The 12,619-nt window shown below is 36.1% G+C and overlaps 1 protein-coding gene across 1 annotated transcript; it reads left to right on the top strand.

Moving 5' to 3' along the window:
- The first annotated feature begins 504 nt into the window (after positions 1-504).
- On the top strand, positions 505-12,291 carry LOC137390968 (cyclic nucleotide-binding domain-containing protein 2-like). The gene is made up of 12 exons (XM_068077282.1): positions 505-735; positions 1,371-1,529; positions 2,776-2,855; positions 3,819-3,936; positions 5,130-5,367; positions 6,549-6,709; positions 8,753-8,889; positions 9,813-9,952; positions 10,125-10,268; positions 11,076-11,218; positions 11,558-11,692; positions 12,154-12,291. The coding sequence occupies exons 1-12, from the start codon at positions 505-507 to the stop codon at positions 12,289-12,291; spliced, it is 1,824 nt and encodes a 607-aa protein (XP_067933383.1).
- The last annotated feature ends 328 nt before the right edge of the window (positions 12,292-12,619 follow it).

Genomic DNA, 12,619 nt, shown 5'->3' with positions numbered 1-12,619 from the left:
GAGTCAATAAAAATTTTAAAAATACACGCAAGACCGAGCATTAGCCTCGGCTATTGGCCGAACTATTTATAACCCATAAATATTAGAGAAACAAAGCTTGATTGAGTTTGACCTGAGCTGTATAGAGCCAGTCTTTGTGTGTGTCTCTGTATTACTGTGGATATTCTCACATCTATAATACAGAGTGATAATAGAGCATACTAATGGTGTGATGAACGCTTAGAAATGCCGTATGATTTATTGTACTAGTTATAGAACCGTAGGTAAATATTTGCAATACTACATGCTATTTCCGATGTTTAAGCAAACTCACCGCTGCCTAGTGAATATATTTTATTTCAAAGCAACTTGTCTCGTGCGAAAGTAAGTTTGATTCCCCTTGTGATTCTGGAAGAGAGCCGTATCCTGCAGTAGGTGGAATATTTCATTCCTAGTCTGTGAGACATTGAGCTCAAATTTGGAAGCATACGTTGGCATAATTGTCATTTTTGTGCTAAAAACGCTATGAGTGATGCAGAGACCAACGGAGGGCCTGTGTCGTTAAGTTCCCCGGATTCGACTGACACTGAAAGATCTGACAAAAGGCATTCTACGAAAGATACTGACAGCAATGACAAGGCAAAGGAAAGCGTCAGGAAAATAAAAAATGCTCAACAGTTTATTAGTAAAATTCGAAACCAAATGCAGGAAAAAAAGAGAGGTAAAGATAAACGAAAGCCTACCACAGGCGGACAGGTATGTTTGTCTACTATTGAACAGGTACATGCATCTGCTGTTAGATAGGTATGTATGTGTCTACTATTAGACAGGTATGTGTGTCTACTGTCAGACAGGTATGTGTGTCTAATGTTAGACAGGTATGTGTGTCTACTGTTAGACAGGTATGTGTGTCTACTGTTAGACAGGTACGTGTGTCTACTGTTAGACAGGTATGTATGTCTACTGTTAGACTAGTATGTGTGTCTACTGTTAGACAGGTATGTGTGTCTACTGTTTGACAGGTATGTGTGTCTAATGTTAGACAGGTATGTGTGTCTGTTAGACAGTTACGTGTGTCTACTGTCAGACAGGTATGTGTGTCTACTGTTGGACTGGTATGTGCAGGGCAGTAGCAGGCAGGTTGCAATGACAAAAGTGGATCTCTAGTATCATGATGAATAACTCTATAGGTAAGGTAAGTTATCCTTATCTAAGAAATACCTTACCTTTGTAGGTAACATAGATTCAGGTATGCCTGAATGTGCCCACTATTTATAATAAACGCCGACTAATTTATGAAATTCTAAAAATATATAATTAATAGTTCCTATATATTGTCATGGTTATTCAGGTTTACCTAGCGATTCACATTGTGTTTATGATCTGGTTAGGTACCAACATCTCCACAGAAAGAAAATAGTGGAGTCAAGACAATTGGAGTTCGTGCGCTTGCTCCGCGCATGAGCCGGGCTGGTCTTAAGCTGGCAGATACTGCAGTAGGAATGACTATTTCTTCAGAAGCATTTTTGAGAAGAAGAAACCGAAAAGCTGTAGGTTGAATATTTAGACAACACATACTCGGTATTTTTATTCTTGGTGTTATTACAGTTGCATGTCTGCTATTTAAATACCCACATAGTATGGCCGTAAATTCAATAAGTTACAATTTGAGGAGAATTTTAGTTTCACCAGGAACAATAACTTTATTACATTTAAGTCCTAGCTGAAATACAGATGATAATATGACTCCTTTCATAAGAAAAACTTGGCCCAATGAATTTTATAATAGTGTTTTCAAATATGTTTGTGTTTGGTTAACTGCCAAAAGTATAAACTTATTAAAACCCTCACATTTTTAAAACCTTTGGTAGCACTATATTCATCAAATAGAACTGCAAAGCTTTGTGGCATAGTGGACCAATCACGAGAAAGTATTATATGATAGACCAATCACAAGAAAGTATTATATGATAGACCAGTCACAAATATTTGGCTTACATCGTTTGTGATGAAAAAGAGAAACGAAAGGACGCTAATTGGTGCCGTCTGAAGTATACAACAAATGCTATGATGCATGAAACACAATAAATACAAAAAGGTTTGATCTGTTTACAGCATTGCCGCTTTGAATGGAATTTTTACGCACAGCCACATAAACGACTATCAAGGGACACTAAAGTTACTTTTGAGGGTTTTAATTTATTTGAAGTAAAATGCTTTATAGTAAACATTTCACTATCTACCATATCATGTGACTTATAATGTGATTGAAAAGCTAATGAGTTTGTCTTCATACTCAGTATTTTTATTTTTCGTCCCAGAAATCATTTCTGGAGTGAGGATTTTACAATGAAATACTGGTTTGTTGACACTCCATTATAGCAGGTCATGTCGATGATTAAGCTAAAATACATCATCAATAATGAGATTGAGAGGCCTCAGGCTCTAGTTTAAATAGAGGAAAAAGAATAAAACAATTTGATTAAGCATACTTGATAAAGTAAGCTAGCCCTCGAAGTTGCTTATATAGCTGGTATACCTACTTGCTAGTATCACTACGTTACATATATAAATGGTATACCTACTAGCTAGTATCAATAGGTTACATATATAGCTGGTATAGCCACTTGCTAGTATCACTTAGTTACATATGTAGCAAGTATACCTACTTGCTAGTATCACTAGGTTATATGTACATGGGTGGTTTAGCCATTGGCTAGTATCACTAGTTTATGGTACACTCAACTGGTATAACCATGTGCTAGCCTCCAGTATATCCTAACCTAACCATTACAGCGACCAGATTTGGGGAGGAAGTTCAAGGCAGCCGCATGGATCTCTATAATCATTCGACGGCTCTGCTTAGCCAACCTAAGGTATAGAGAGTAAGAGGAGAGTTTGTGTGGAAATTTGTTGCTAACACTGCATTTTGCAAACAAATACGCTCACGAGCGTGGAATGATTTATAAGTCAGTAGCAACGAGTGATATGCAAATAGACACTAAATACCATTTGCTTATTAGTTAAATAAGAAGCATGTGTTTGTCTTGTTACTGAGACCTCCTTCCTAGTAGCTACTTAACAATTATTGTAATGATTGATCCAATAAGCTAATGTTCACTTAATGCAATTGCCTTCGGTGCGCCCAAGTATTCTGAGCACATACCTGAGTTGTCACCCTAAATCTTACCCTAGCTCTTACCCTAGCGCTTATCCTAGCTCTTACCCTAACTCTTACTCTAACTCTTACCCTAGCTCATACCCTAGCTCTTACCCTAGCTCTTACCTTAGCTCTTACCCTAGCTCTTACCCTAACTCTCACCATAGCTCTTACCCTAACTCTTACCCTAGCTCTTACCCTAGCTCTCACCCTAGCTCTTACCCTAGCTCTTACCTTAGCTCTTACCCTAGCTCTTACCCTAGCTCTCACAATAGCTCTTACCCTAACTCTTACCCTAACTCTTACTCTAACTCTTACCCTAACTCTTACCATAGCTCTTACCCTAGCTCTTACCCTAGCTCTCACCCTAGCCCTTACCCTAGCTCTCACCCTAGCTCTTACCCTAACTCTTACCCTAACTCTTACCATAGCTCTTACCATAGCTCTTACCCTAGATCTCACTCTAGCTATCGCCTAGCTTCTGTTTTTACCCTTTTCATTGTTCCTGTCCTGGCTCCTGTTTTGACCCGAATACAGAAGTTTGATTTTGTCACACATATGTGTGGCAGGTGATTCTGGTCTGTCTGTTTTACAGAATAAACATTCCAGTATCTGCTATTGTAGTTTAGCACATGCTGGCTTGAGTTTTCAAAAGGGTGCCTTTTCTATCTACTTGCAGGAATACTGAGGATAGCGATTCTCCATACATGAAAAACATAAAGTTTGTAGACAACATGGTGAATGAGAACAAGGGAAACCTACTGTTTAGTGTTGATGAGTTTAAGGCTAACCGAGAGGTAACTAGTGCGCTGACCTAAGCCTGCTCAATATTGTTTTACCTATAATCATCTGCCTGAATATTGGAACATGACAGACTCAGCTGCTTGATATTCATGTTGTCCGTCAAGTAAAACCTGTGAATAGATCACACAGTAGTCAATGACTTTCACCTTGAAGCACTTTAAAATTGAAATTTTTATAGCAATACAATCAGGATATCTCATTTTAGCAATGAATTTGATGTTAGGGGAACGAAAAACTATTTTGCCTCCAATAATTTTTTCATCTGTCAAAAACACTCGACATGCAAGCTGCAAGCTGTGACATATGGAAGTCATTTTATCAGTAAAACATAAACAAATGATACACGATGTCAATGCTGACAATTAGCTAATGCATTAACAGGAGACAAAAGTGCTTCTGTTGACCACTACTTTAATACATTCTCCCCATTTAGTAGCCACTCCACATTTTCATTTTGGTTTCTCAACATGGCAAATAATTATAGTGCAAGGTTGAAGTAGATTACACAACTACCAAAAAGGTCTGTGTCCTATTCATATTTCTCATGTTAGTTTTCAAGCAATGTTTATAGAACTATGCCCATTGGCTTGTGTCGCTGATTTTATAGAGTGAGCTAGCAAAAAATTCTTCTTTTACACAAATTGAGAATTTAAAAAATAGTCCATAAAGTTAGCTTTTAGGATTAAAGATTTTGAATGAACAATTTTCAGATAATCCAGTTCAAAAATTAGTGATTTTGATATAATTATATAGCGCGGCAGAGGGTTGCAGTCAATATATTGCAAAGATCACGAATCTGCCTAGCCATTTTCACACCTTCAAAATGTTGATAAAATCTGGTATGTGATCAAAATTACACACAAATATGTCTCAAGCACCAATCTGTAATGTTATCTGCTACTGTTAAAGCAATAATATTCTGTGCTGTCAGATAATCCTTAAGGCAACTTTCTATAAGCTGCACCAGCCAATAGGAACCAAGTTGATATAATCAAAGTTTAAAAGTCGGATTAGATGCTGGAAATTTAAAAAAGTTTGCATGGCTCAACCTCAGTAAAACTCATGATTGGGCTTAAAATGCTGGCAGGAAGCTAAACCTCCACCCAGTTTAATTATTCTATCTAACACATACACATGGGTGGTCTAACTTGTTAATGTTAATTTACGACTGATGTGTGGTGAACAGATGCGCATGTCGGAGGTGTCAAAGCTTATACTGATAAAACCAAGATGGGCGAGGACAGACCAAGACTTGCTGCATGTAGAAATAGTTCTGCGCAGCATCAAGGACTACGCTGACTACCCAGTAGCCATCCAGAGGAAAATAGCTGAGGTTGGCGAGTACGTCAAATATGAATCACGTCGGATCATAGTTCGAGAGGGGCACCCCGCATGGAACTTCTACTTCATATTGTCTGGATCAGGTCTGTTCTTTGCTTAATTTTACGGACTCGTCTTATGGATTCGTTTGCAGACAACTGATGTTATGGTACATCTGGTGTGGTTCACTAACTTATCTAATGATCTAAGGCTCAATACCTCTTACGAATATGTTTACATGTTACTCCAGACATGAATGGGTTTAATAAGATGTGTTTTTCAGTACCAATTTTTTCCAGATACAAAGCTACTCAAATGATACATGGCATGTTGGAGAGACCCTTTTGCAGCATGCTATTATGTGTTTATGAACAGTTGATTATGTCCTGTCCTGTTCATAGGATACAGATTGTAAAATACTAATAAATAATAAATTTTGAATACCAAAAATACTAAATAAAGACAAAAATATTGAAAAAAAATTCTCCAAACTAGCCACATCAAAACAATTATAGAAATAATTTACAGGATCCATTCTAAAATTATTGCAGATGTTTTAGACATCTATTTGTTTCCTCACATAGAAGTCTGCTGTTTCTGTAAAGGTGAAAATAATGGCAGTTGTGATTGAACTGCAGGCGGCCGGCTAAAAATGTTTTGTATTTCAAATAGTTTCCAAAAAGAAGTTGGAAAGGTTGGTTATTGGGTTGTTCAGCAAAAAAAATTTTCTCCATACATTCATATAATGGCTGAAATGTATGAGATTGTGGAATTACTTTAAATGCTTGCTTTGCATGCTTACTCATGGTTGGTCTCTTGGAGTAATTTCAGTTCATGCAAGTAATCAGAACTGTATGCAAATACTTGCACAACTTTAGCAGAGATATAAAATAATTCAAACATCCTTAATAGTCAATAGACACTTTTGCTGAGTGTGTCGACAGGAAAAGCAGTGGTGCGTTTGCACACAAAATAAATTAACAGGAAATTTACCGAGAAGTGTTCATGTATCAGCCCGTGTTGGCCTTCACTCAGCAACATTTATTTATATAAAAAATTTGATCTCTCTTTGCTCTCTCATTTTACCAAGTAGCAAGCCTGGGGTCCTATACAATGAACTTTTGCGTACCTAATTGACAAGTAGATCAACTGATGTGCTCTTCTACACATATGAACCTATAATAGGCAGCAACAACAGAGTTACTTTTAACTTGGCTCAAGACTCAGATTCATATTCTGAAGATATCATTGGATATGATTACAACACTAGTCGTTATATCTTTAGTTGTAGTATTGGTGATGGATGAAGAGAGATCATTTGTAAAACCCAAAGCTATACTACACAAGGGGCAAAGCTTTGGTGAACTCGCAATCATTAATGGCGATCGCCGAAGGTCTACAGTGGTTGCCATGGAGGAGGTAGAAATGTTGTCCATCTGGTGTGAGGTGAGAGTTCTGACTTTATGCCATACATTTACACCTGGCTCTCTAATAATTATGTCACTGCAAGATGCCACTGCAAGATGTCACTCCAATATGTCACTCCAGTATATCTCTCCAAGATGTCACTCCATTATGCCACTGCAAGATGTCTTTCCAAAATGTCACTTCAATATGTCAATGCAAGATGTCACTGCTAGATGCTTGCATATGCTTGAATCATGACTATGAGCTCATTGTTCAAATAAATTGATTGATCTATTTCAATTATTTGATTGCTTATGTATTACAAAAATAAGATTTAATAATTTTACTACTGCTAGCTGTTTGTTGAAATTGTGCTGTTCTCAACATACTTGTCATACATTGTCTGGCATACTTGGATGGCGTCTGGCTTGGCTTAAGTAAAATAACTCAGTAGTCATATTGTATAAAACATTGAAGCAAGGCTTCAGTTTCTCTACTCAAATCTTGTTATGGCCCGGATGTCTCAGCATGAAGTAGCTATATATGACACAAGAGCTTATTCGCAAAAATTATGTTATAGGCAGACAACTCAATTTTAATTAAGAGCAATTCCCTCATATATTTATTTTTAACTCGTAAACAGATTAGCCCTAAGAACACTGCTGTTGATTTTTAACTTTTAAAGTTTTATGGAACAGAGTCTATGACTAGTGTATGTTAATCAAGTTATGGGTTGAATCTTTCAAACTGTTTTATTGTTAATGGGTTCAGTTTCTTTTCGCTAGTTAGTATGCTTTCAAATCATTGTAGAAACTTGCAAACATTTTAAAAACTTAAAATTTTTTTTGTAATAATATGTTTTCTTATATTCATTAATACCAAAATTAAATGTAGATTTGCCTTTCTCAATCAGTTAATGCATTCAAATACTGCCTATTACCCATCTTACCACTACCTACACAATGCTAAGCTTCAATACAAAAACACTTGTACTGGCACAAATAGAAGTTTGTTTCTGTCTGTTGTTAAAATAGTTAAGGGTTATAGTTAAGGGTTATAGTTAAGGGTTATAGTTAAGGGTTATAGTTAAGTTTATAGTTAAGGGTTATAGTTAAGGGTTATAGTTAAGGGTTATAGTTAAGGGTTATAGTTAAGGGTTATAGTTAAGGGTTATAGTTAAGGGTTATAGTTAAGGGTTATAGTTAAGGGTTATAGTTAAGGGTTATAGTTAAGGGTTATAGTTAAGGGTTATAGTTAAAGGTTATAGTTAAGGGTTATAGTTAAGGGTTATAGTTAAGGGTTATAGTTAAGGGTTATAGTTAAGGGTTATCAATTTGAATAACAAATGAATAATAAGAAAATGTTTTGCTTACAAAATTTTCTAAGAATGACATGAGGTTTGTGAGGAAGTATGGCATAAATATGTTACCTAGCAACGTAGGCCAAAGGAAGGAGGTTTGATGGTAAAGCACTCATCATTGTATTGAAAGTAAGGCTTCTTTACTAATATCAATGACCTGTTATACATTGTTCTACAAACACTTTGCACATATGTAAAATGTTGTAATAATACATTGTCGATGGCATAAAGTTTTTTAGTTAACCAAGTTAATAGTCAGCGTACACAGCAATAATGGTAATGATTAGCATATCACTGTATTTGCCTTAGAAAATTTTTTAGTATAATCAGTGTTTTCATAAAATGCATAAACATTGTCTAATTTGCCTTTCAGTCCTCATGACAGCTCAACATGTTGGCTAATTATCTTTTAGTGAAATGTAATGATATTTCATCATTATGCAAACGCCAAGTATGAGTTTCTAACTACGTTGGCATAAAAATAAGAGAACACCAAATTTTTATTTTTTTCACTAATGCTTATAGTTATTTTGTCAGTACGAAAGGGACCTAAATCCAACTGTAGTTTTTGCTTGAATAAAAAAGTAAAATTTTCTTTTATCCGTAAAAGTATCTGGTCATGTGACTAAATGTCTGGTCATGTTAGTCACATGACCAGCAGAAACCAAAAAAGTTTTATTTCAAGTTCTTATTTCACGTTTAGTTGATCTTATATGTTTTAGGACTATGAGGCTATATTCATGGATGGAGGCGTGTCAAAAGCTGAAGATGAATTTATAACGGAACTAAACTTTTTACAAGGTTGGCCTGTTGAAATAGCTGACAATCATCCAGACTTGTTCCGCTATCATTTTTACAAGTAAGTGGTAATATTACAATGTATAAGGAGATAGACCAACCATCCCTGCTCCATGATCTTGACTTTTTCTACAAACTGGTTCAATTCAGTGAAACAACAAATAACTCAAACACATAACATTTTTAAAGTCTTGTTCATGTTGGAAACTGCTTGAGATTGGCGCAGATTACATAACTGTTTATGAAAAGAAACGTTGATAGCACGGAGGTTTTTTCTACTACCTTATTGTCTTAGAGCTAATCTAGACTTTGGCTGTAACAAAAGGTTTAGGGCAACATCTGCATAGGCCAAGGTCACCATAACTACTTGCTCTCCACAAATAATCATTTTTCTTGGCAACCAAAATGTACAGTGACTGTTTATAGATGGTCGGTAGAATTGTGTGACAAAACAAACAGCTGTGCATACAATATTGTTCAATATCCCTGACTATGAGATTTGCTGACAAACATAATTTTTTTCAGTTGTGTTTATGCTATCTACATGAATATTAATTTTTCAGATATACTTCTCTACTGATACTATTCTGTCTTTACACTCTATACATCAGCAGTCTGAGTTGAGTATGAAATGTAGGAAAGATTCAATTGCTAGAAATATCGTCAACTGTATCACAACATATGTAGCATGTAGTATTCATTTTAGTAAATACACAGGTGAATACACATGTACAACATAATTACACCCACAGATACACAGTCACAGTTCACGTTGGTTAACGAGATTACAAACCTTGATCAAGCCAATCACTGTTGTTTGCATTGTACGTCCTTTAAGATAATTTCAACATATGACCCCATCAGTCTGCTGTGTCAATGACATCAAACGTGAACCAAACTTAGAAGTGACACTCTCCATATCCTAGGGTGAAAGTCCTTCAATGATGGCTCTTTCCAAAGTTAGTTTTACTACTTGCATTGCAGACGTACTGAGATAGTGGTTAGAGACAGCAATGCCTCAAGGTGGATCATAGTCGTCAAGTCTGGAAGCCTGAGTGTTCTTAAAAGGCTGAAAAAGGTAGAGGCATTCGAATGGCGTAAAACTAGCCCTGTTCATGTCAAAGGTAATAATAACAGAACTATGCCTGTTAACATCAGACAAAGTTTTTGATGTCATTTTTTACATAACGAATGATGTGGTCGGTAGATCATGGGCTCGTGTTTATGTTTGGTATGACAACATGATATAATTCTGTTGCTAGCGAGCTGCATAGCCTTGACCTGTTTTTGTGCCAGGAGAAATGAAGCTGTTAGAAACGCCGGCTGCGATTGATTCTATGGCTAAAGAGAACACTTCTCCAATGAAATCCGAGAAAAGAAAGAAAGCCTCAGATCCTGCCCCAGTTACCTTGAAACACATGAATGAGCTAAAAACCTTAGGTAATAAATTTTAAAATTTCAAACACTTCTGAGGTTGTGAAAATTTTTTTGTAAAAAAATACAAGAAGTGGATTTTTGGATTATAATAGTACAATGCATTATTATTGCATGTTTGTTTGGCTTTTAACATGTTAAGATATGATGTATTTTCATGTATCGACTATGTTGGAGTTATACATCAACACAATATGATAAGGTAACATATTTTAACAATTTCATACTCCAGAAAGCACATATTGTTTTGTGGTATTTCAGCTTGTCACTGGTGTGCTATTGATAAAATTGTAAGAGTGAGTGCTAATTGTGGAATAGCTCGTTGTGTTTGTGTTCCCTGCCATGTGATAGTCATATATCGGGTTGCCTCACATTCAGCATGCATTTTTTATTCCCTCGTGAACCATGCTTAAAATGTTTGATGTTTTTTTCAGAGCATTATTAAGGGAGAGACCAGCTTAGCATGATGCATCAATAGCAGTGTTACTACCCACCACCTATCGACACAAATCTAGTTGGAAATTGTATTGAATATACAATGAGTTGATATCAGCCTTTATTTTAGCATCTGTTTTATAGGCTATCTGTACTTGAAACTATAAAATTCTATTTAATATGTTTATAGAGTCAGGTTTTAGTCTAAAATCTGACTTCATCGTCACATTTCAGCAGCCTTATAGTTATAGGCTGCTGAAATGTGACGATGAAGTCAGATTTTACTGAATATCAGTAAATTTTTTATATTTACTGATATTCAGTAAATATAAAAAATCAAAGAACAAGATTAATTGTAGATGTTCTATTTTGTTGTAGCCTCAGATTCATTTAAGCAAGAAATTTTGACAGCGGCTAATGACCTTGATGCTGGCTACCAGAATATGTCTCAAGAGAAGACGGAGGCTGATATCAATCCCATGTTTGTGCAAGTGCAGACGCTGACTAAGGGGCAAGTCTTTGTAAGTTCTTAGAGCAACAGCCCTACATTTTTAAATACTTTGTGCGTGTTCGAAACATTTTAGCATAAGTTGTTTTAACAATGTTTTTTGCTTTTTGAGTTTTTTTTCTCAATATTGACATGAATGCATATTTGCTTATGGTAGCATTAAACCTCTCCTTTCAACTTCATCACACACAACAGAAAAATATATTCATATGATTATTGGATAAAACGTTGACAGTTTATTGACAATTGGCTGAGGTATCATGTTATGCATTCAGATTGTTGTAGTTAGCTTAGTATAGTACCATGTGTAGCAAAAGTAAAATGACACGTTTGTATGTTCTGTCAACTGCAGGGCCTTTATGAGATTGTTCTTGGCAAACAACCGAGTTTCTGTGTGGTCAGCAATGGTGCTGAAGTTATTATGATTGACAAATCCTTTTACTCGGAGCATCTCAACGATGACATCATGAAAAGAATTCGCCACGCAGTACGTTACCTGTAGTGTTAACTATCTGTTGTATATCTGTAGTGTAGTGAATAGCGTGCACACTAGCTACAAATAGCACTCATACCCATGCTCAGTCATATCAGTTCACTTACCTTTCTAACCATTTCTCTACCATTTTGATAAAAACAACCAGAACCTTACTTTAACTTTGTTTTTGTGTTTTTATTTGCATTTTTCTGATTAGGGGTGGGTATACTGTGCCCCTTGAGCTTATGTTAGGGGTGGGTATACTGTGTCCCTTGAGCTTATGTTAGGGGTGGGTATACTGTGTCCCTTGAGCTTATGTTAGGGGTGGGTATACTGTGTCCCTTGAGCTTATGTTAGGGGTGGGTATACTGTGTCCCTTGAGCTTACATTAGGCATGGTAATTAATGCCATTTCTGCTCCTCTGACGGCTTAAAGGATGACAATACTTGGATTTGTTATCTGTTTGCTTATAGGCCCAAGCATACCCGAGTGACCATGAACTTCAGCAGAACCTTCAGGTCGCGGTTGACTGGGATGCGTATAAGAGCAGCACACTCAAATCAGCTGTCGATAACAATCCAAGGATTCAACGAAACCTTCACCGATATTAACCTTGACCTGCATACAAACTAACCTAGTGTTTGCCTTGACCTTTGAACCTTGCATTGTTCCAACTGTGTACTCAATAAGCATGTCGTGTCTTTGGGGATTCCCAAGTGTTATTCATTAACTTTATATTGTCAAGCTGACGCATCAGACAGAGCTAAGATGCAACATACGGTACCTCTATGGTATTAGTACCATGGTGCATCTATGGCATGTTTCATCACTTTTAGACAATTCTTTATTTTTCTATTTTTTAATACGAAATATCAAAGTAGATCTCTAAAATTTTACAAAATAATTATTTTTATAAAATACAATAGAATCATAAAAGGT

Source organism: Watersipora subatra, chromosome 3 (genome assembly GCF_963576615.1).
Source record: "Watersipora subatra chromosome 3, tzWatSuba1.1, whole genome shotgun sequence".
Lineage (NCBI taxonomy): Eukaryota > Metazoa > Bryozoa > Gymnolaemata > Cheilostomatida > Watersiporidae > Watersipora > Watersipora subatra.
Note: the sequence above shows the minus strand (reverse complement) of the source record. Positions and strands in the feature narration are given on the sequence as shown.

What these genes read in the sequence shown, in the direction of transcription:
- LOC137390968 (XM_068077282.1), top strand. Translation starts at nt 505, where the DNA reads ATGAGTGATGCAGAGACCAACGGAGGGCCTGTGTCGTTAAGTTCCCCG. An exon ending in CTTCATATTGTCTGGATCAG is followed by an intron (nt 5,368 to 6,548) that starts GTCTGTTCTTTG and finishes TTATATCTTTAG; the next exon opens with TTGTAGTATTGGTGATGGAT. An exon ending in TTCCGCTATCATTTTTACAA is followed by an intron (nt 8,890 to 9,812) that starts GTAAGTGGTAAT and finishes CTTGCATTGCAG; the next exon opens with ACGTACTGAGATAGTGGTTA.